Below are 23,846 nucleotides of genomic sequence, written 5' to 3'. Positions count from 1 at the left end.
GGCCTGAGGAGTCCCGTTGTCTACTTTATACCTGGTTGATATTGTTGTTCCCATCTTAAACTAAAAATATTTATCAAACTAAAAATGTTTAATCCAATTAAAAGTTATTTAAGGTATCCCATTTCATCTACTTTAATCATTAAACCCTCTTTCCGTACCATATAATAAGCCTTCTCAACATCAAAGAACACTGCCAATACAAATTCATTATTAATTTCTGTCTTTAAACAGATGACTGGATCCTTTGTTCGCTTCCCTTTCCTAAAACGACTCTGATAAGGAGATAACAAGCTCCTTCTCTATATATGGACTGTTATTCTCTCGGTGATCATCCGTTGCATCATTTTTCCAATCTGTGATGTAAGTGCAATTGGTCTGTAGCTTGTTGGATTTGTCAGGTCCTTTCCTGGTTTTATTATAGGTATGATGATTGCTTCTTTCCAGCTGGTGAGTACTCTCCCTCTTCCCATGTTTTATTATATATCCCTAAAAGTTTGTTTTCTTTCTGCTTTCCCAGATCAACATTATATAACAGATTTGGTCTCTCCCTGGAGATGTTAAGCCAGATTTTCCTACCACTCTCCTCATCTCTTGTGAAGTAAAAGGTGCATCCATCACACCACTTGTACTTTCTCTTCTCTGTGTATTCCCTGGATTTGCTTGTCACTCTCTTCGGATTCCCCTCCTCGTATTTTTCATTCCCCAGGAGTTGGGACAGAATTCCCTCCAACCTTCTCTCTTTGCTTTCTTTACAACTTTCCTTGCTTGAGCCTGTGTCCTTCTATTTTCAATTAGCTTTTAAAATTGTATAAAGCTCCATAAAGGAACAACACACAGCTCAGTGTCAGTCCACTATCATCTCCATTAATCAATTAACCCCTGCTATTAAAAGTGATTGACGCATCATTTAACTAATATGATTACCGGGCTAGGGCGGGGCCTCTGTTAAACCAGCCAATGAGCAGCCTCTACTCCGGGACGTGTAAATCAGGAAGTGATTTAAAGCGGACGCGCTGCTGTGTGTTGACAGTGGAGCTGGAGAGAGAAACTTTGTGTTTCTTCGTTAATGACGAACCAACATGAACCATCATGTCCGGTTCTGTGTTCTCCTGCTGGCTCTTCTTCTTCCTCCCCCTGCTGCTGCTGTCTCCAGAAGAGGTAGCGCTACTTCTCAGGTTGACTTCAGTACATGGCTGCTGCTGGTGGTGGTGTTCAGGTTGATAAACAGCAAATCTCAGCATCTAGCTAACATGAGCCTTATTGGCTGCTCGCTTATTTCATCACTTGTTATGTTAGTGGCTGCAGCTCGAGTTAACGACATTAACTCGCTCACTGAATGCTGCTTTGTTTGACTTGTTGACTTCTGTCCAGCCTGTGGTCAATGGTTCCTCTGATGTGTTTCCCTCAAACTCGTGTTCACAAAGTCCACTTGTCCCTGTTCCTACAGGTTTAACAGCAAGTCGATTTTATTTTAATAATTCCTCCCATTTCTGCGTCTTAGTGATCTAGAAACCTGCCACTGATCACACTTGAAAAGATGAATCTAAACGCAGCATAACAGTAAACAGTCAGGTTCGATTTTCATATGGAGCCTACTGTTTATTCATAAAATGTCAAGAACTGCACCATTGTGCTTTACAGTCCTGGCAAAGGAAAGCAACACAAGCATGGATAAGATGTACAATGTTAGAAATCAAATCTGTAGAAAAGAGGAACCGTAAAAGGCATAAAAGAGAAGTTGAAGCAACTACAGTTAGGATTTATCCAGTATTTAAAAAAGGGGTAAAGGGTTGAATTAAATACTTAAGACTTTAAAGCAGGATTAAAAATGTGGCACTTTAAAGTAGATTTAAAGCTAGAAACACATTCAGTAACGTTTATGCCTCTGTCAAGGCCCAACAGTCTCCTTATGAATCTCACAAAGAAAATGGACAAAATAATTCCTGTACCTGCTTCCTTATCTGGCTCCACACCAAGATTTAATTTAGTTATTTCCTGACCCATACCACATCCTTCCAGTTTAGTGGTAATCTGTCCTGTAGTTCTGCCATCTACCAGACAAAAAAACAAACATGGACAAAAATAAAGTAAATGTGTGATATAACAAGCCGCTCAACCATTAAAGACATTGTAAACAAAAAATAGAATTTCCAGTGGATCTGCCACAATGGGAATGATTTGTTGTGTTTTATTCTGAAATAACTGTCTGTTTCTTTACAGACAGGAAGAACGTCCTCTTGATTGTGGCAGATGACCTGCGGACATCACTGGGTTGCTACGGAGACCCTGTGGTGAAATCGCCAAACATTGACCAGTTGGCGTCCAAAAGCCAAGTTTTTCTCAATGCATACGCACAGGTCAGTGGGCTCCCTGTCACAAGCTGTAGAAGCAGCTCAGTCAGTTTTGATCTGAGACTTATTAAATCATACAACATCAAGTAAATCTTAGAATGTGTATTTGTCCTCTCAGCAAGCCGTGTGTGCCCCCAGTCGTACGTCCATGTTGACCAGCCGCAGACCAGACACCACCAGGCTCTACGACTTCAACTCTTACTGGAGAACCCACTCTGGAAATTACACCACTCTGCCTCAGTACTTCAAAACCATAGGCTACTTCACCGCATCTGTGGGCAAGGTTTTTCATCCAGGTCAGATTAATAGTATAAGGTTTTCAGGAAAATCCAAATAGAGGGATAAAATACACTTTTCATGCTCAGGGTTACGTGGCATTAACTTAAAGAGATCCTTGAGCCTGTAGTAAGAAGCACATGTTTTTTACAGAGGATTAATGATGAGCCTGTTCCGGATCTCAGAGGAGATTCCATTCTCAATGATAAAGTTGTTTGCTCTGGCCACAAGGCAATTTGTGTTTATGGTTGTGACAAATGTTGTGTTGTTCTCTCTTTAGGAATCGCCTCAAACCACTCAGATGACTATCCATACAGCTGGTCCATCCCTGCATACCACCCAGCCTCATTTCATTTTGAGAAAAAAAAGGTACGACTAGGAAACAGCATCTCTCACATATTTCCACTCTAAGTTGGGGTTGGTAATCCTGGAAAAGCTGGGGTGAACTTACCATAAATGTATAATAGCGACAGACAGATATGCCAGACAGTCATTTTCTATAGTGCGGAGGAAATTATTGGTCGTGTTTATGACCGCCTATTTGGACTTGAACATTTCAACAAATTGAATTGTTTTTCCAGAAACAAAGGACCAACTCTACAGTTAGTACACATACAACAGCTTGTAGTGATGCAGGCCAACCAAGCTGCCTGGCATCCTCAGCCCGTCAATCCTCTTCATCAAAACTACCAGTTGGTCTCTCTCTCTGTCTCTCTCTCTGGTAGCTAATGAAGTTAATGGTAGTTAAATATAAGTAGTTATAACAGAACTTTGCAGCTGTCCACTGTTACTCGGTGGAAAAGCAGCATCTGCTCCATGTGAGTTGGGAGCAGCAGAGGCTTTGTTATCATGTCGCTCTTTGTCATTGATTCTTTGGAACATGTGCACCTCTAGCATGAGAGTCAAAGCAACGTTTCAGAGTTAACTAATATGATTACCGGGCTAGGGCTGGGCTACTGTTAAACATAGCTTATCTTCAGAACCGACCTGTTTGATAAAACCAACAGTGTTTGTATACAAACCCTAACCAGGACAGCTGGGATGCAGTAGGGCTGATTCAGTAAACAAGTCTTTACTGACTTTCAGCTTCTGTGTGGATACTCACATCATTATTAATATTATCATTATTGTTTTAGTTATCATTCTTGCTGTGGATGGCTTTTTAACATCAGAACTTTCACCTTCACTGGTGGGTTGAACATCTGCCATGCACTGATGGATAAATATTCAAATTCACCATCAACTCAACAGTAAATCATTACTTCAACCAAGATCTAGTGAAGATCTGGTGATTATATCCTCCCCGGCTGGAACTCTGCATCTGACTCTTCAACAATTGAAAATCCAAAGTCTGAATTTTCTTTGTTGGATCTCTCAGTGAATTAATCTTTTTAACTGATAGAAACTGGAAGTAGATGATGTATATCTGTTTGATCCTTTCCAGAGCTGTCTCTGAAAAATGTAAATCATTTCCTGTGAGGTCTGCGCCTGTGATTGCATCACTTGAAGTTGCTTCTGTGTCATAGTCGCTCAGAGAATCATTTGATTCATGTGAATCACCCTGGCTGCAGACAGTCATGGACTCATGGGCTGCATTTGTGAAAGAGCTGGTGTCTCTGGTGAAATTAAATGATATAGTGCTTGTCTGGGAGAGACTGTCAGCACTGATGGAACACTCCTTCCATCATGTCTTAATAATAAGAGCATTATGGTCCCCTGTGGAGGTCTTAACTGCTTCTTTCAAATGTGTAATGTATTCAAACAAACCACAGTTAAACTTTGGGTGTGAAACCACAGGTTTTCTTAACCAGTCTGGGTCTGATCATTTGTTTAATGAAACACTGTCAGGTTTTCTTCTCAGGACTAATCAGGCGATAGTCTGACTGAGGAAGCGTCATATTGCTTCCATTGTGTCCGATGCACATTTACATGGAAATAAGTTTGCTAGTGAAATACAGACCAAACATGATCAATGGCTTAAATAATAATATTACATTACATTATTTCTATAGCACTTATCTAAACACCGGGTCAAGAGTCGCGTGTGCTTCCAGTATTTATACATATCACTTTATATTTACATTTCTATGTAGAGCCTCTTTTAATCCCTTAAAAAATATAATTCTGTAAAATTGTATAGATTGGGGATATCACAGTTGTCTCTGGATTTTATAATTCCTGCAGTTTGGGATGTTTAAATTACGCACAGGCGACACAACAAGTTCCCTCACATTCTGTAAGTGTGAAGCACTTATTATAATTTTTTTTGCTTCCCCACCTTTTATTTTTGTATTTATTTTTATTTTAGGCACTGTTCTTTTTACACTGTATCATCCGCACACCAAACCCTCTGTGTTTCTCCACCTCACTGAAACCTTCATGCCGGTGTCAGAGTTTTGCTTTTTCTTCGTTTTTGAACAGGGTGTGAAGAGGTGTGCATGCGCATGATTTTATAATTTTATTTGCGTATGCCATTTTCGGCTTTTGTCTACACAGACACTTTTTGTATGAATCCTACGCACTGTTTTATAAATGAGGCCCAAGATCTGTCTGCAAACACTGATCTGTGGAGACGGCATCATTATGACACAATCAAATAAACCATAATCTGAGGGATTATTTCCAATACACTGTATGCATACTGACATTATTGACATAGAGACAGAGCATTGTTAAGTTTAAAAAAATAGAAGGGAAAGGTACATGCGTTTTTACATTTAACAATTTAAATAAAGTAAATCTAACAAAGTGAAGCACTTTTGTTAGATTTACTTAAAGATGAGCAGGATGTTAAATCGTAAAGAATAAACAGAACATTGCTTCTGTGTGATTTACCAATAAAAGCAGATAATAAGAGGCATGTTACACACCTAAATAAGTTGATAACCTTAGTCTCATGTTGTAGGAGAGACAAACCTAAGGGAATAAAACTGACAGTTTAAACATCAGGCCTGAGGGATCTGATAGGAAGTTAAGTTTGTCTGGACTCACCTTATATCAGGTCTTTGTGATTTGCTGTTAAACATTGTGGAACATCTAGTCAGATATTTACACAAGTACAGTTTTCTCCGTCTACCAGCTCCTGTTTGCTAGTTGGTCAAAACACGACTGTTCCTCTCCAACCACTGAATATATAGAGACTTGTTAGGAAATAACTGTATGTCATCAACCTAAAAGATGACATATTTATTTACTTGACTCTGCCGCTCCCTAGAGGTCTTGTTTAAATTCCAGAACACTATCTATCTTAGATTGTAAGTACAAATCGACACCTACTGGCTTGCTGCAGAACAGGTCATACATTCTGCCTCTCCCATGTTAGCAGATGGGAAATGGATCAAATTTAAGTGAGATGATTTTTTTCTCAAAGATGGTTTCTGTCAGGTTGGGTGTTTCTTGTCACACTGATGCTTTTTTTTTTCCGGTAACTTTAGTTGTGAATTTAGTTAGTTGTTATAAAAACTGGGTGAAAAGTCATGATTGACAGCTTACAGGGATCTTTGATCACCACTCTTACTACTGAATATTAATATGTAATGTATTAATTTTAATGTGTCTGAAAGTTCAGGTTCCTTCGCTTCCGATCATCTTCTACATGGCGTCAGCTCATCAAACACTGAAATGGAAATCACAGCAGTAACTATGCATAAAAAGTGACTTTTAGTAAATCGTATGTAAATCTTGTTTTCAGATGTGTAAAGGAGAGGACGGTAAACTGCACGCCAACCTGCTGTGTGCAGTGAATGTGACGGAGCAGCCCGGGGGAACCCTCCCTGACCTGGAGAGCACAGACGAGGCTGTCAGGTTACTGAAGAGCAGGGCCAAGGATCGTGTTCCCTTCTTCTTAGCCGTGGGATTTCACAAACCACACATTCCCTTCAGGATACCACAGGTACATGACTCAATATCAACGCCCTCTGTGCAAAATGTTAGATAATAGTTAAACCAGTGTAGTTATATTTATTTAATAGTTTTGCTGTATGATGTGAATGACTAACGTAAAGGAAAGCAAAGACTGAGACGTACATGCTGTCTCTGAAGTGCATTAAATGAGAAGTGACCTGGATGTATAGGAGATGCAGTTTAGCATGAAGGAGGGACCGGGCATGATGCAGTGGAATATGAATGAGAGCAGAGATGGATGTCAGCGTGACAGAGAGGTTTCCCTGAGCGTGGGAGTCGAGATATGAAAAGTGGGGAAAGGTCAAACCAGCTCCTCTGTGTTGACATGTGATTTATGGTACATGTGATTTAGCTCGAATCGTCTGGACGCACTCGGAGAACGGAGCAAAGAAAGAAAAGATCAGTCTCTGGAACCATAAAAATAAATCAAACCAAACAAACATCTGAGAACATATATTTTAATCATTACTCCTGTCTCCTTTTGAAAAAGAGGATTTTATTTATTTTTTAATTATCAGACCAGTTATTTGCTTTTTGGCAGACACTTATTGTCAAGTATCGGGGAAATTGGATGCCAAGTAATGTTTTAGTAATCTTTGAAACACTAATGGTTGCCTCCATAAGTCATTTTGATGAATGAATGCAATAGTGGGGTAAAAGGCTAATACACAAGAATTCTAATAGTTATAATGATGAGGTTTTACGAATACTCATGAGTTAATGTCAGATAATACAGGATCACATTACAACAATTATGCTAAAAATCCTTCTGCTCTTTTGTCTTCTGGTCTCGTCTTAAAAATAGTTAATCAAGTACCACATTTTCACCCAAATGGCATATTTTTTCAAAGAGAGGAGAGAAAAAGAGATGTAAGTAACAGAATTGAGATGTGTACTCGAAGCATTTTCATGGCATATAAGACAAAAAGTTTTAAAATGACATGGGTATTAGATGAGATGTCTTTTAAAGAGGAGATGGCAATGTTTCATCCTTAACCTGTGAATTATCAGAAGTCCCGGGCACAGAGGCTTGAGCCTTCTCACAATAAATGTAGGAGTCTGAATGTGATGCTTAAATCAAACCTGTAATTACCAGGAAGCCAATGTCGAAAAACTAAAACTGTGCTGACGTGTAAGCTATGTTTTGTTCTGGATCACTTGGGAGTCACTGCCTTTTATTAAACACCACTTTGAAACGTGTTTCATATTTATAGGAGTACCTGAGACTATATCCTTTAGAGGAAATGACCCTGGCCCCTGACCCCAATGTCCCAAAACTCCTCCCCCCTGTGGCCTACAACCCGTGGACCGATGTGAGAAAGCGAGACGATGTCCAAAACCTAAACATCACCTTTCCTTACGGACCAATTCCCAAAGACTTCCAGGTTGGAGCTGCCTGCTTTCAGCACTTTAAAACAATTTATAACGTTCTTACATCTTCATGTCTGTGCTCCTTGGACCAAACAGTTAAACCCTGGTGTTCTGTACCTTGTATTGCAGCTGCGGCTCCGTCAGCACTACTTTGCTGCTGTGTCCTACATGGACGCTCAGGTTGGACGGCTGCTCAGTACTCTGGACGATCTCAGGCTGGCTGACGACACTATGGTGGTGTTCACCTCAGATCATGGTCAGTAGACACAAGGATGAAGGCTGAGGAATGCTACAGTGCTGCTGTGTATTTATCTCTCAGGTTTTGGTAAAACGAATCACTCGCATGCCAGGTTTTAGGTAAGGTGGAGATTTTTGTAACATTTCAAAAGTATCCACTTTTGGCTGTTCTTGTGTTCCACCACCAGATGGCAGTGTTGTAACAGCATATTTTGTACGAGGTTTGCTCCATAGTTAAAATCTTTTTCTGCACAACCTCCTTTTATTTTAAAAATCTTTCGTTACTCAGAAACTCAATTTCTTTTAATATCTCCTGTAAGATGAATGAGAAAATCTATTAAAATGAATTTCCTCAACCTTCTCTCCATCCGAGATGTGATTTGTATGATACAGATTTATTGACTTGGTTCTCTTTTGTCTTTCTAACATCTTTCCTTCTCTCTTTCTCCTTGTTGTTGCAGGTTGGTCATTAGGAGAACACGGGGAATGGGCTAAATACTCTAATTTCGATGTGTCGACACGTGTCCCTCTCATCTTTTACGTCCCTGGTGTCACAACACGCCCGGATTTGCTGGGAGCGTCTCCTTTCCCCTTTATTGATGCCTTAACCAAATCAGAGTACAGCTTTAAGAGTGAGACCCTCCACTGACATCACATTAATTTCTATTAATAACATGTACATTTCTTCTTTCTAAGTCAAATAGAGCTCAAATTTGATTTCATCTTTTTCTTTTAATTGGTCACATAAACCTTGTTGAAACATTTATTAATATGCCAACTTGACTTTAATGAAGTCTTTGATATACATGGAGAAATTCAAAAGTATTTAGACAAGGATACACTTTGATATTTAGCCTCTAGACAGTTTTTACTTCAAATGCAAATGGTGCAATAATGATGAAATTTCAGTGCAGGATGTCGAGTAAAATTTTGTGGATGTCTTGACTAATTTGCTCTCAGTGGTTTCAAAAAAAGAAGAGTTTTCTTTAATTGGCTGACCCTTCTCTCTTCCAGATGACAGAGTTAGAAGAAACGTGGTGGAGCTAGTGGATGTTTTTCCCACAGTCGCCTACATGGCCGGACTCCGCGCACCTGAACCTTGTGCTGATGTTTCTTTCCAGGTATCAAAAGATGAAAGTGAACATTTTTATTGAATCTTAGTTTTTAGAGAGGAGGCACTTGTTACCAAAGCTACTACTATATTGATCTCTCAGCCTTGATGGCAAAGTTTGTTCTGTTACATTTGTTAGCTGCATGGGTGCAGGAAGGGCACAGTGCATTATATTTCAGGTTCAGACTGAACTATCTGGACAACAATGATGACGGTGGTGATCCCCTGAGTTTTAACATTTGTAGTTTTTAGGGAAATATTTCGGCAGGTTTTCATCATGAAGTTGTTCTGAAATTTAGTTGGGTCAGGATGAATCTTAATAATGGTGTTAACCTACTTTCACGTATTGCCACTGTCAAAATTCTCATTTGTTCTATGATGAGAAAATACCTGCAAATATACTCTCCACCAGCATCAGATGTTGTTGTTTAAATTGGCAAAGCTTTGCATGGTAATCTGCCAAACTGAAATGGTAAAACCTCATGCCTGCTGAGCATTGGCATGTAAGCATTTTCACAGTAAGAATTTCCATACTGACGTTAGCATTTAGCTTACAACACCACAGAACCTTACACTGTGTGCATCTCCCCTTACCCAGACTGTTGTTATTTATATGCAACAGAGTGGGAAACCACGTCTCACTTACTTTTCAGAGAAAAGAATACGTTTTTTTTCTCGCAGCTACAGTTTTTTTTTACTTGGTAACCGTATAAAAGTTTAATCAAATACGTGGCATTACATTTTACATGTAACGCTGCCAGTTTAGGTTAAAATCCAATATCAACACTAATACAAAGAAACATTTAGTATAATGTAAAAACACAAGACAACTAACAATGTTCAAATGCTGTGAAATCCCTAATTTTATTTAAGGGAATGGGACATTTCATTTTGGTCGCCTTTTAATTACATTCTCTGCTTTACCTGTGGGTCAGGGGCAAACAAGCATCGACAAGGGGAAACACACAGATAGCCAGTCAGCTGTGTTTTCCTTACACTGTTTGTATTGGTCACTCGTAACAGATCACGATAATTATTGTTATTTGCTGCATTACTTTAATACATGACTTGTCCGTTAAATGATTTGCACCCAAGTCGTGTCAGGTAGATTTTCACCGGCTGTGGTGGAAAATACAACAAACTCGCATGATCCCACGCTGTTTCGCAACGTCAGCAAAATAGGTCTTGTTATTGTTTTGATTAAGAGACCCCTAGTGGCCGAAATTGTGTATTGTATGTGTAAGTTGATATTTATCCAGTGTAATTAACTTGTCTTGGGGGTTAATGTCTCGATAACACTGGTCTGTCAACAGTGTCATCGTGAGTATATTTACATGCTCATGTTTGCATTAAACTCAAAGCAGCACAGTACAGCCTCACAGAGCTGCTGGCGTGGCTGTACACGTTTGAATCACTGTGGCTGAGTGTTCAGTGAAGCAGCTAATCAAAGTATACAAAAACAATAGAAAATAAGAATGTGATCTGAAGTAAGTACAGGAAAGAACATGGTTCTGATTCCAAGAGATTTTACAGAGAACAGAACAGAGACCTTTCAGGCGTCTTGGTACAGAACAACATGACAAAACAAAATGAATCAGGAAGTAAACAGTCCATAAACACGTCCAACATGAACGTGATCTAATCGGCTCCGACATTTATTTCCTTCACTCTGCAGCCTGTTCTCTTGCTTTCAGGAGGAGCTGTGCACAGAGGGAGACAACCTAGCCTACACTTTCCGTCACAGAGAAAGAGGAGAGGACGAGGAAGCGGTCTCTTTTAGCCAGTACCCTCGACCTGCTGATGCACCACAGGTACCTGAGATTGAGTGTCTAGAAAAGTGAATTTAACAGCCTTCATGAGCTGGCGTAAGGTAAAATCATTACGTTTTCCATCACTCAGAAAGCTAAGACAGAGAGTATTGAGGCCAGATTGAAGAAAAAACCTTTTGACTTAATATTGTAAGAATAAAGTTATGATTCAATGAGGTGGGAAAAATGTGCAATGTTTCACGAATAAGGGAAACATTTTTTTAGGAAATAATCTGTAAAGAGACCCAGTGCTCACTGGAGTTCCACTCCTCTAGGTTCTAAAATCTTGAACCAATTTTGAAAAACTCTGAAATTCCTGTGAATGTTTCCCAGATGTAACAAACTACAGCCTCACAGTCGACCACTTCCAAACTCAGATTCTTTCTTCAGAATAGACACCATTTTTTCCAATATCTTTTCAAAAAGTTATTTGTGAATTTTATTCTAAAGTGTAATTTAAGACGCTCCACATCCTTTTTTACACAGGTGACAGACTAAAATGACACAACCAAACATGACTGTGGTGACTGTGTCACTCTTTGAACCTCTCTTGCTTGTACAAGAGCTGCCAGCTTCAATCACAGTCTCTGAATGAAAATGTCCAAGTGAGTGATACAGCCCCTGCTGTGGGTTAATCTTTGTCCAGCTTGGCAGCCGGACATCAGCTCATCGTCCGGCTCGCAGGACGAGTTGGCAGCTGCACATCTGACCACGCTGACAGAGTGAGATCTGTGCTCATATTAAGTTGAATGTTCTTCTGTTAGGTGAACTCAGACCTCCCTGACCTTCAAGACATAAAGGTCATGGGTTACTCTCTACGCACCTGGGACTACAGATACACACTGTGGCTGGGATTCAACCCGAAAACCTTTCAGGTAGGTGTTTCACTGACCTGCTCCGCATCACATCTCTCTTCTGTCACTTTGTACAGTGTGTGTAGGATCCATCCATCTTTTCTGGCTCAATGTGTTGAGATGTTTTCAATGACGGTAACAAATGATAGTTGGCAAATATCCATATGTCTCTCCATGCAGGTGAATGTGACTGACGTCCATGCTGGAGAGTTGTACATGTTAGAAGACGACCCCGGGCAGGACAAGAACGTCTACAGTGACACGGATCACAGTGTGATCATGAGGAAGATGACCAGCCTGCCTCATGTGAGTTTGAATTTATTTAGTTCAATAAATAAATGGAGTGTTTCTGAATTAATTTCACTTGCTTTGGTGCAAATGAAAGTGACATCATCAAGCTTGACCAGTTTGGTGGTGGGTCAGTGATGGTCTTCGGAGAAATATCCTTGGATGGTCACACAGATCTCCATGTCATAGCCAACAGTTCCCTGACTCCTGTTAGGTACTGGGATGAAACCCCTTACTGGGTGGTCAGACCTTACGCTGGTGCAGTGGATCCTGGGTTACGTTGTCTGGACTGCATACAGGCCCACACAGGCCATACGCACCACTGAGTCACATTATGAGTTGGATCAGCCTTGATTTAAAATTTGTACTTTGATTTTCGGTGTGGTTTTGAATCCAGCCGTCAATAGCTTGATGATTTTGGTTTCCATTGACTGTTGTTACGTCATTTAGTTCTCAACAAATTATTTGTGATTTTAAGTGTATTTCCTATATAGGGGACTCATTGTTTCCCACAATGCATTGTGAAAAGTATTGGTCACTAACTTACATAAATATATAGCGCATTGCATGATGAATGATGCAATGCGCTCGGGGCATTGATAGAAAAGAAAGAGGGCAGCTGAATATTTTTTATTCCGTAGTTTGATTTTTATGACGGGCATGAGACAAATTTGTGAGTTGTGTCATTTGTGAGTTGTATCATAAAAAATATGATCAGAGCAGCGTATCACAGCGGCAGGCAAGTTTATTTGTTTATCTACATTTAAACATGGTCAATGTGCTTTTCCCCTAAGATTATTAACACGGAGTGTAAAAATAAACATTTACAAATTATTATGGGATTTGTTGTACATCACAATCCTCGAGAATGATGTAATTACGGAGCAGAGAAAATGGACAGAGAAGTGTCAAAGTGTTTTTTGTTGTTGTTTTGTTTTCTTGTGTGGATGAGTTCACTATATAGTACTCTACATAGACGTCCCTCTATAGTGAAGTAGGTGTTAGAGAGTAAGTGCGACATTTCAAACCAGAGATATTTCCCTCTCATTCATTCTTTATTTTATTAATTTACTTACTTGTTTACTTCTTTCCTGACTCGTCCAGACTGTGACTCTGCAGACGAGAATGAAGCTGCAGCTCCTCTACCTCACAGCAGGGATGAAGAGGAACAGTGGGAAGGCGTGATGACGAGAATACACTACAGCAGATGGACGGAGGACAAGTACAAAGGGAAGATGGATGGATGAAAAACTTTGTCTGGAATGGCGGAATTCCTCGGAAAATTCTTTTAACACAACACAGGCTTGATTCTGTAGTCTCTGCTATCACCATTAATCTTTAAAGCTCAGTTCTTCAGGCTTATGTTCCGAGTTAAGAACTTGTCAGCAGACGGACCTGGAGTTAAGTGAAAAAGAACATATTGTTAGTTTCAAGACCTTTCAACCTTTTGAAGGAGTTTAGCAAAGAAATAATTTCAATTTTGACAAAGGGAACCATCCAAATGTGAACAGAAACGGTTTCCTCTAACGAAACAGAACCAGTGTGTTCAGTGACTTGCCTCTTCACCCATGTCTGTATCTACTAACTTGTGTGGAGGAAATGTTTGCAAGTGCAAAACCATACCCGTGAGGAATCATTTCCAATCTGTGTGCAGGACCTGCGAGGGCCTGTCGGGCTGTGTTGATCAGTTTCGAGCGCATGGTTTCATGCTGATCTCAGCCTGTGCTCGTCAACCTGCAGTTCTGCACATGGAGCAAAAATGCCGCCTAGTGAGGGTTGGGGTTGCTTTCCACTCGCAGATGCTGATCTGTGCGCTTGCAGAGTAGATCCTCCCTCGTGAGTGTGGGTCTTTTTTGTGCGGGAAAATGTCATGTCTATTTTTCAATGGCAGCACTTACAGGTTTTTTGTGTTTTGAGGGATACACATATTTTCTCTTCGAGTTGTGTAAAAACTATCAATAGGTAAGTAAGCTTAGCTTGACCACAAATGCAAAAATATTTTCAGTTTCTACGAAAATGCAGTACTTGTTGAAATTCTTATATTTCAGCTTCATGTACGGAGCCTCGCTAGCTGTTTCCTCAGAACTATTGTCTTTATGCCGAGCTTATCGTGAGATAATAAGGCTCAAATTGAGTGTTCACGTATGAAAGAAGTATAGATGTACTGCTGGACGCACAGCCTCCTGAGGGACGGCTCTGATTGGCCGTGACTTCACTACCTCCTGTATGCATGATTACATCACACTTTACGAGGCTTTTCATCTGAGGGAATATTGATGAGACCTGAAGAATTAGATCTTTTGATTAATAGTGACACCAATTTCCTTTTTTCTGGATCAAGTGTTCTTCAGCGTATTGATCGTTCAGTCAGCATCAGGTGTCGTCTCCACTTTAAAGCACAGCAGCTAAAGAGGGCTCGACTAGTACTGTACAGTGGAGTGAAACAAAATGACATTTCTATTTGCACTTGACGTCCCTCACAGCTATTTGCCTCTCTCCTTGTAAACAGTCTGTTCAGATCAATTTGTGGACTTGAAATGAAGTGAGTCAAAGCCCTAATGATTCAATGCAAATGAAACTGAGCATTTTACTGCTGCTCCAATGCGTGAAACATTTTTGTGCTGTGGTAATTTTAAAAGAGCCATTTCAGCTTGAATTTCAGGTTCAGCAATGAATCAAAGGGATTTGGTTTTGAGGACTTGTATTGTGGGCCGCACTGTTCTTGTGTTAATGGGATACAGTTGAATCATGATATCGGCGGGGCTCTTATTATATGTGAGGAAGTTAGGGGGGGGGGGGGGAATTTAAATGATTTGGTTCATGTTTGCCTTGTTTCCTCTGATCAGTGGAAATCAATGTTGAGAGAATGTATTTCTTCCCAGGCTGACTTCTCTGCACTGTGTCCCGTTACTTTAACATGTGGAAAAATGGACATAATGACTAATGTATAGTGTCCATACACATACAGACAATGGAAAAAATATATTTAAACTTGAGTGTGGTTTGCGTTTGAGCTTCTTTAAGCTCCATGTTTCTGAAGGGAAAATGAAAAATAAATGCTGTAGTAATAATACAAATCTTGAGCTTGGCAAGAACACATTAAAATATTTGTCATTTTGATTGATTTGTAAAAAAATAAATAAATGGTTTTCTATAATGCAAGGAGCAGAAGTTGACTGTTTTTGTAACTTATGATCACAACCTCCTCCAGTGTTTGTGTCCTGCAGAAACACACACACGCCCTGCTGCTTTGTTGTAGTGGTTTTTTTTTGTGCTCACCCTCAGCAGAAGTGTAAAGCTGCAGAGAAGAGTAAGCTCCTCAGGGACCTCGCCAGTGTATTCAGTGTTTTCTCTCCTTCCTCCCTCCTTCTGTTTCCTCTGGAGCCGACTATGCACATGGCTGCACTCTCTCCTTGGCTCTGGAAGAATTTGGACCGAAATGAACAGTCTCTAATTTGTGTTGGATTCCACAGGGTCGGTCTTTCTCTGCAACGCAAACGGTTAAAAGCCTTGTAATTGCATTCTGAAATATACTGGAGAATGAATTTCGTTTCATGGTTTTTGACTTTTTTATTTCTTTATTTTTCTTTTACCATTTTCAATTTACAGGCAATAAAGCAGAACGGTGTGTTGAGCTCAGTTTGAAGAGAAGTCTGTGTGTAACCAGTCAAAAAATCATTCTCAAAGACCAGAGAAGCTCCTGACATCTCTCCCTTTCCTGTTTGACCATCCTCTAACTATTATCTCCCTTCTGTCAAAGGAGTGTCATTGTGCATTTCTTTATTATCTGGTTGTAATGGTATATGTAACGTAGCAGCATCTGATGGCTAAATTAAACCTGGGGCCAGTGCAATAGAGCTTTGTACACAAAGGTTGTTGTTTTTTAACCACTAGTGGTGCCAACGAATGTATTTTAAATTGCGTATCTGTTCTGCCAAACCTTGATCACTTCCAGGTTGCGCTGGGTGCAGCTTAGGTCATAAACCCCGCCTCCTCCATGGTAGCAGATGGGACATGGACTAAACAAAATAGTCAAAGTACACATCAAACGCATTTTTTGTACCGTGTGGTTTCTGTTATTGTAGGTATTTGTTATCACATATATCCTTGATTAGTTGGCTGATGCTTTAAAAACAGGGTGAAAAATCATGAGGAGACTGACGATTGGCCGATAGTGTGTATCAGTGGGACATTGATACCGAAGCTCCAAAGATCGCCACTACACGGACACTATTCCTGGAAAAGGAGAAATTAGAGAAACTATATCAATATGAATGCAGGGGTAAAGAACATTTCTGGGTGCCTTGCTCATGGGCAGCTCTTCCCCTCGTCTAGCCTGGGCTTTTAATTTGAAAGTGGGGCTAAAGTGTGAGTCAGCTGTAACCACTCTCCTCTACTCTGCCTGTATTCATGTCAGCCCATATTTCTGCCTCAGTGGCTTCATCAGATCAATATTTATCATCACGGGGTTCTCCGGCCACGACAAAATTGATATAATGGCAATTACATTAGTGTTTAGCTGCTGTTCCCCTGCTGCTGCTGCGCTTTTCTGTTTGTCACTGCCTCTCACCTGCTCTCTTCCTCCCGCCCGCTCGTTGTCTCACTCTCATCGTCTTCATCATTATGCCTCGTACGCAGGTAATCGTATTACTGCTGCGGGCTCGTATTGTGGCAGGTCACACTGGCTTTCTGTTAACGTCGGCGACGTACACAATTACATTAGAGAGGGTGAGAGTATGTGTGTGTGTTTAAAAACAGCTTAGCTCAGCTGCATCAAGGCTGGGGCTGGTCTCAAGTGTGTGTTCGTTTCTGTGGGTGAATGGATCCAGGAGTAGTAAACAAAGTGTACTCTGCGTTCAAGGACTTGACGTATTTTCCGCTCTTAATTAATTTTGTAGATAGGCTGTTTGCTTCTCAGGCTATAAGCTGCTCAGTCATTTATTTGGCCAGTTTTACATTGGGGAGACCTGTGATGGAAGCTGTAGTGTGTTGTTGCTATAAGTTTGTGGACAACTTAATACTCAGGAAGCTTCCTGATAAACAATCATGCCCTGCATTTGAATATAAGAGGAACAATAGCAGCCACTGTGCTACAATGTCATGGTTGATACAGAGAAATTAAGTCATCAGTATGATGAGGGACTGTGTATATATGTGCCCACTAAGCCTGCTGGACAGCTCTCTGATTCTCATGTGAAGCCTTTTTTTTTAGACATGAGTTCCGGAGGATGTCTGCACAATGGGGTCCGGACTTTCTCCAGCGTTTTCCTTTCACATACCAAAAACTCAGCAGAAGATTCCCTGCTCACACGCCTTAACAACATCAGAAATCTTCAGAGTGTTCAGGTGAGGGAGGGTGCAGCAGACAGAGGCAGGACAAGTGAATTCCTCTGTGGAAATCAGATTTTTCTTTACAGCATCGGCTCTTGTCACTAAAAGCTCTCTCTTGTGTCTTGGTGACTTCTACGTGTGTGGCTTTCGCTTTTTCAGGAGATATTTGGTGTAGTTTTCTTTTTCATTTGTTTAGCGTAAACGTCATTAACACATCCACTCACTTGAGGTGAATCCTCAAGATGATGTCTTGCTGTTTCTAACATGATCTAATTCAGACATTATCCACAGTTTTTACTACAGGGGTCTGCAGGAGAAACTCCAGAGAACATCTGGAGCCTCTCACTCAAACATTTGAGTTCTCACATACACACCCTCTGAATAATGTCAGGAGATTCTTTGGAGTTCAGTGCATGACTGAAAGCAGCTTTAGTTTCATCACCTCCGATAAGGTGGTTATTTTTGTTTGTTTGTTGGTTTTGTTTGTCGACAGGATTACGCACAAACCTCTGAATGGACTTCCATGAAACGTGTGGGGAGGATATAAGGCAGTGGCCAAGACAGAACACTTAAAACTTCATCACTGATCCGAACAGAGGGGAGGATCCATGGAAAATGTTTATCACTTTAAAGGGTATTTCCAGTGTTTTTCAACCTGGGCCCTATGTTTATTAATGTGGGTATGAAAACGAATGGTACGCAGTCCAGTAGATCATGATGAACACGTGACTACAATGAAATCTTATGGGGCGACTGAGTCACAATTCCCAGCATCACTCTATCCCACCACAGCTTGTTTTGACAGCTAACGGTGAAAACATGTCAGAAATCCAATGGAAGAATTCCTCATGTTCATCAGCGGCACATTTTGTCCTCTGCAGGAAACCGCTCCATGTTTGATTCTTTTTAATCTGCTTCGTTTTTGTACACTGCTGGTCAGAAGAGACATGTCTGTATCTGCAGGGCCCACGGAGCATCAAGGAAGCAGACGATTAGAAGGTGGACTGGATGGGATATGCTGGCTGTCAGTGTGAAACCAGTTTAATCAGGAGTCATTCAATTAGAGCTGACGAGCTCTTCCCTCATTAGCGCCTCTGGAAGTGTGAACCGCCGAGCTGCGCGGAAAAGCTCTGCGTTTGAACAAAATCACTTTTTAAACGTGGCAAAGAATGAGGGGAGGGATAATCTATTAAAACTGCCACTGCACATTGAGACAGAGGGAATTCATTTACTGAGTGGGTTGCTTTTAATTAAGTGGAATTGCTGTAATCAACTCTTCGTGGGAGCTGGTGAGGGAAACCTGTGGTTCAGCAAATGAGGCAAAATGCATTTTCAGTCAAATGTCAATTATATCAACAACAGGCTACTGTTAGAAGAATTATATCAGCATCATCAGATTTTAAACAGAAGTGTGTTGCCAATAATAATAGTTATACAACTACCGACAAAACGCATCTGACCAACATCTGTTTCTGTTCATTATTCATTAGAAAAGTTGTGAGATACTGTTACTGTCAGGGAAATAAACAACAGGAAATCTTATAATAAATGTTGTGTAATATCATTTGAGCCCGTTTTCTGTTCAACTGTTACATTCTTCAGCAGCCTCCACAACAACAGGAACTGTTTTATTTGTTTAACTTCTTATATCAAAATGTGTCACTTTCACATTTTGTTAGAAGATACACATTTTAAGTACATGCCAAACTATTCTGTTCTCATAACAACATAACACCTTGTGGGTGTCGTCCTCTTGGCTGATAGTTACATCTTGTGCCACGGAACTGCAGTAAAACCTTCAAATTCCAGCCTCGGTCCAACAGTAACAAACTGTAATGCTGACTTGTTGGTGTACATCTTAAAACACTGAACTTTATAGTTGCTGAACAAACTAAACAAGTGCTAGTTTATTCAGTTTGTAGTTAACTTTTATTTCAAGAGAATAGTGAATGCACTCACTTATTATCTTTTACACAGAGGAAAGTATTGTGGGCCTTGAGCCCAACTGAAATCACACTGCTCATTTGAAACCTGTGATGAACAGACAATAACAAGTTCTTTTTTTCAAAAAAACTTAATGATCTTTTACAGCAATAAACTGTTATATTATGAACCATTAGCTTGTATTTTGTAGATAAGTATGAGGCTCTTAGTTGTGTGAGCCTTTGAAAACTCACAGAGTAAAACAGGTCTGTTCACATTCAGAATAAACATGGTATTATTTATTGTACACCTCCCCTCATTAGTACCATTAGTCCTTTTGCAATTTTCAATCCAGATTCTTTAGAAAATACAGCACTAACTTCAAAACATTTATGTAACTTCACCTCTCCTCTCTTCAAAGGATGTCTTTATTTATTTTAAGTGGAACTAAAATTCAGATGGTCTGTAAAAATATAATAAATATAATCAGTGTGCCACATCTAAAAAATGCTGCTCAAGGGGAAAGCTGGCCTTGATGGCGGTGCCCGACCACATGTAACCGTCAGTAATGGCAGTGTGCAAGAGGCTGTGTTTCCATCCAGCTGTCTAAACACACTTCTTTTGAAAAGTCACAAAGCATAAAGGTGCTGTGCGTTGGATGATGTGTGGGGTGGAGGTGGAGAAGCAATTACTGCGGCAATAACTAACAGCAATTTTAATAATAGACAATAGTGACATGTTAAAGTCGTCACGAGCTTTGTGTCTGTTGTGGTGTTTTTTATGAATGCAACTGCAGCTGGAGAATCTACTCAGGTCAGATTTTCGTTTGGGGCAAATGGACACGTATTGCTGTAGTGTGCGTGTGTGTGTGTGTGTACGGTTTGGTCTCTTTGCAGACATGTAGGCTACATGCATGTTTTGTGTGTTTGTGTGTGTGTGATGCTAAACCATATCTCTGAGAGCTTATTTGACTGCATGGTTACCTATGGCAATTAAACCTATAAATCTAAGCTGTCAGTGTGTTGGCTCTACACCAAGGACACACACACACCACACACCACACGCATGCACGCACACACACACACACACACACACACACACACTCACACAGCCAAATGTGTCTCAAGGTCTGAATATAGGCCGTCTCCACCTCCTTACTCATTTAGGGAAATACTTCATTAGATGGGATTTATGTCCATCAGAAAATTCCCACTTAAGCTGCACTTTGGTTTTAATACACTGGCTAATTTTTTGTTACCTTTATTGAATAGTAAACCACAGTGGGAAAACACAGTCAAGTGGTTGCTTTTTAAGAAGTGGTGGCCTCACGTCCTCAAAGTCATACACAGCCTGATGAAATATTTCATCTGTAACGGACAGAAAAAAGATGGAGAAGAGCAGGATCACTGGTTCAAACAGATTTTAATCCATATTGTAGAGACATTAAATATTGAAAAACAATGGAACTGCATCACAACTTCTGATCATCACATAGAACAACTTCATTATAAAAAGAACCATATAAAAGGCCAAAAGATAGCACAGATAGAAACAGAAGAGACAGCTGAAGTTGTGCAACACATTTAAAATACAGTTCAACCCATGTAGGACAGATGTGTCCTCGGATGTGATTTTTTGTAGAGATTGTCACACTTCTGCCGTCAGCCAGTGACGTGCATCAGATCCAAAGATGGAGGTTTGTCAGACAGAGGCACCGTGTTACCGCCAGACTCAAACCCCCGACGTCTGGATCTTCTCATGCGAATCTCACCACAGTGAACTCAACACTTAAAAGGTGCTGTCTGTTTTCACATCGATAAATACCATGTGAGTTGTGATTTTTGTTGTGAAAACACATGGACCAAAGTCGATCATCACTAAGAACACTGTCTGCTGGTAAATCTGATGTGTTGCACAAATACAGCTGCAGAGGAGCAGGCAGGTGGGATTGTGATGTGACTTGTGGCAGGAATCAACAAAGGTTGGAAGGTGTCTTTTAGTTTTAAGAAAATGAAGCGCTAAGAGCCACTGATGGTGGAGAAGTGCTGAGTTTATAAACCGCTACATGTTGCACCTTTAAAGATAAAACCCATTATCTCACTGCAGCGAACAGAATGACTGAAAACATGAAAAGTGCTCGAATCAACAATAGTTTCTTTTAAAACTTAATGTTGTGTGGTTTGGTTTTACTCAGGTCATTCTAAATCACTCAAGGTTTAACACTGTTGGATCCCAGGAGGGGAATAATATTGCATTTACAAAATATATGTCACAGTAACCTCAGTAGAGTGGAAGGGTTCAAATTGGACTTCTTTCTTTGAAAGTGTCATGTTGACTGTAAAATCGAAAGGAGACAGACTGTCTGATGACAACACAGATGATGTCTTAGGAAACGAGTGGTTGGATGTTTTTGGGTTTATGCTTATGATGACTGATAGCCAATCTCTGTGTATAAAACAGGATCCAGGTGATTAGCCTAGCTTAGCATAATAAAAGAGGGAAACAGCTAGAGTAGCTCTCTCCATAGTTCCAAAATCCAAATACCAACACATCTAAAGCTCAGTAAATAACAGTTGTTTATTTAACCGGTAAACAAACAATGTATAAGTGATTGTGTGTAGTTTTGGAGAAACTTATATGAAATTAGTTTGGTTTGTGTATTGATAAAACAAACAACACACAGCGTGGCCATTTGTGAGCCTCCGTGATGCTGTGTCGGACAGAGCCAGGCTACTTATCTCCTCATGCTACCAGCCCTTATGCTAAGCTAGGCTAATTGGCTCCAGGTTCTAGCTCTGCGTTTGTTGTATAGACATGAAAGTTGTGTTGATATTTCTCGAAGAAATGTGTTTCGCAGTCTCAGTCTATTCCTGTATAAGTGTATCTCACCACACAATAAACAAACTCTCGTGCAGGGAGTTGGTTACAGAAATTATCTGGTGAAGTAGTTTTTTTCAGCCAAATATACAGTTTGTATTCCAGTTGATTTGACTCCAGAGTAGCTGGATGGGGACTGGGGTAATGAGACATCAGTTACGAAATGTGAAATGTTCCCAGTTATTTTCTTCAACCAACCAGTGAACAGTGAATATTACCGTCTCCTTCTGGTGATCTCAGCACATAATCTCTTTCTGCACAACTGAGGAGAATCGAATGAAAAAAAAACCGAGATAAAAGCAGCTCTCTGGCAGATTGCAGGAATTAAAGCATAAAAAAACATTATGCTCATAAATACTTTCAATTCATTCACTATATGAGGCAGTTTTGGTAATTTCCTAAGGTGCCTGAGAGTTTGTGAGATACAAACAAATGTCAGAGACTCTCAGCACCACTGGAAAGATTATCAATGTCTAATCGGCTTGTTACCATCTGTTGTCAAAATCAGAATCAGCGTGTTTGGCTCTGTATTGTATCACAGCAGCAGCGACGCTGACTCTGTCACTGCCGTCTTTGATAAACAAGTTGACAAGTGTAATAATGTAACTGGAGCTAATGGGATATTTAGTCAGATGTCAGCAGAATGAAAGGCCATGCTGAGGCAGTCTGTCCCCATAGTGTTTCAGAAGAGAGCCACAGATTGACATCGCATATACATGAGCTGTTGCATGATTTCAACATGTGACATGAAACACGCTGGAATGGATCGGATGTTTCCCATGACGTCACCAATGTCTTGACTTTTTTACAGCACATTATGGAATAATCATGTATATTTTACCGCTGCTTGTAATAAAAAATCAGGAGCATTGTGTGAAATTAACAATAACCATATAGTAACATCACCGTTTCACTATAAAACAAAACAACATCGAACATCATTGGATTGACCGAGCAACACTGTGGATCCACGACTGAGGTCTGACAGAAACACATTGTGGGGTTTGTTTGTTCGTTGGCTCATTGGGAAACTGCTAATTTGGCTTCATGACTTCAAATCAAAATAAATATAGAACTTTAAAAGGCATTTTTGTCAAACTAGCTCATATTTCTTTTCAGGCTTTCAGATGAAGAACTATTTCAGTGTCTATTCCAAAGAAACTGTTTGACATTTGTGGAAATAATTCTACTATTATGTTTGCGTGATGAATCGGAAGCAACAGCCAGTGGCTGGTTCGTTTAGTTTGGCACTGGAAACAGGGGGAAATAGTTTCTACCAGCACCACTACTGCTAAATATTAATGTTAGACAGCGTTCAAGTCACGGGGGGGGCAGTGGAAGGATTAGCTCGTCCAAAGAGACCTGGTAAGAAGATCTTGAGTTTGAAAAACTGATAGATAACCTTTGATATTTCCAAAGATTAAATAAATTATGAAAAGCTCAAGTCTAATTAAAATGTAATGTGATGAATTCAAAATGCGGAGGTAATCGCAGCTGACTGAATCTGATCTCCCTG

The 23,846-nt window shown here is 40.2% G+C and overlaps 1 protein-coding gene across 1 annotated transcript; it reads left to right on the top strand.

Moving 5' to 3' along the window:
* Positions 1-1,005: 1,005 nt before the first annotated feature.
* ids (iduronate 2-sulfatase) lies at positions 1,006-15,338 on the top strand. The gene is made up of 13 exons (XM_061079367.1): positions 1,006-1,158; positions 2,221-2,357; positions 2,470-2,647; positions 2,908-2,996; positions 6,319-6,519; positions 7,745-7,915; positions 8,031-8,157; positions 8,600-8,770; positions 9,153-9,259; positions 10,944-11,060; positions 11,822-11,932; positions 12,092-12,217; positions 13,304-15,338. Exons 1-13 carry the CDS (start codon positions 1,080-1,082, stop codon positions 13,382-13,384), a joined length of 1,695 nt encoding a protein of 564 aa, XP_060935350.1. The 5' UTR covers positions 1,006-1,079; the 3' UTR covers positions 13,385-15,338.
* The last annotated feature ends 8,508 nt before the right edge of the window (positions 15,339-23,846 follow it).

The sequence above is a fragment of the Limanda limanda genome, chromosome 10, assembly GCF_963576545.1.
Source record: "Limanda limanda chromosome 10, fLimLim1.1, whole genome shotgun sequence".
NCBI lineage: Eukaryota > Metazoa > Chordata > Actinopteri > Pleuronectiformes > Pleuronectidae > Limanda > Limanda limanda.
The sequence above is the reverse complement of the archived record's forward strand: the minus strand, read 5'-3'. Positions and strand labels throughout refer to the sequence as shown.

Excerpts from the sequence above, each read along its gene's own strand:
- ids (XM_061079367.1), top strand. The coding sequence starts at position 1,080 with ATGAACCATCATGTCCGGTTCTGTGTTCTCCTGCTGGCTCTTCTTCTT. Across the intron at positions 7,916-8,030 it reads CAATTCCCAAAGACTTCCAG|CTGCGGCTCCGTCAGCACTA; the intron begins GTTGGAGCTGCC and ends CTTGTATTGCAG. Across the intron at positions 12,218-13,303 it reads AGATGACCAGCCTGCCTCAT|ACTGTGACTCTGCAGACGAG; the intron begins GTGAGTTTGAAT and ends TGACTCGTCCAG.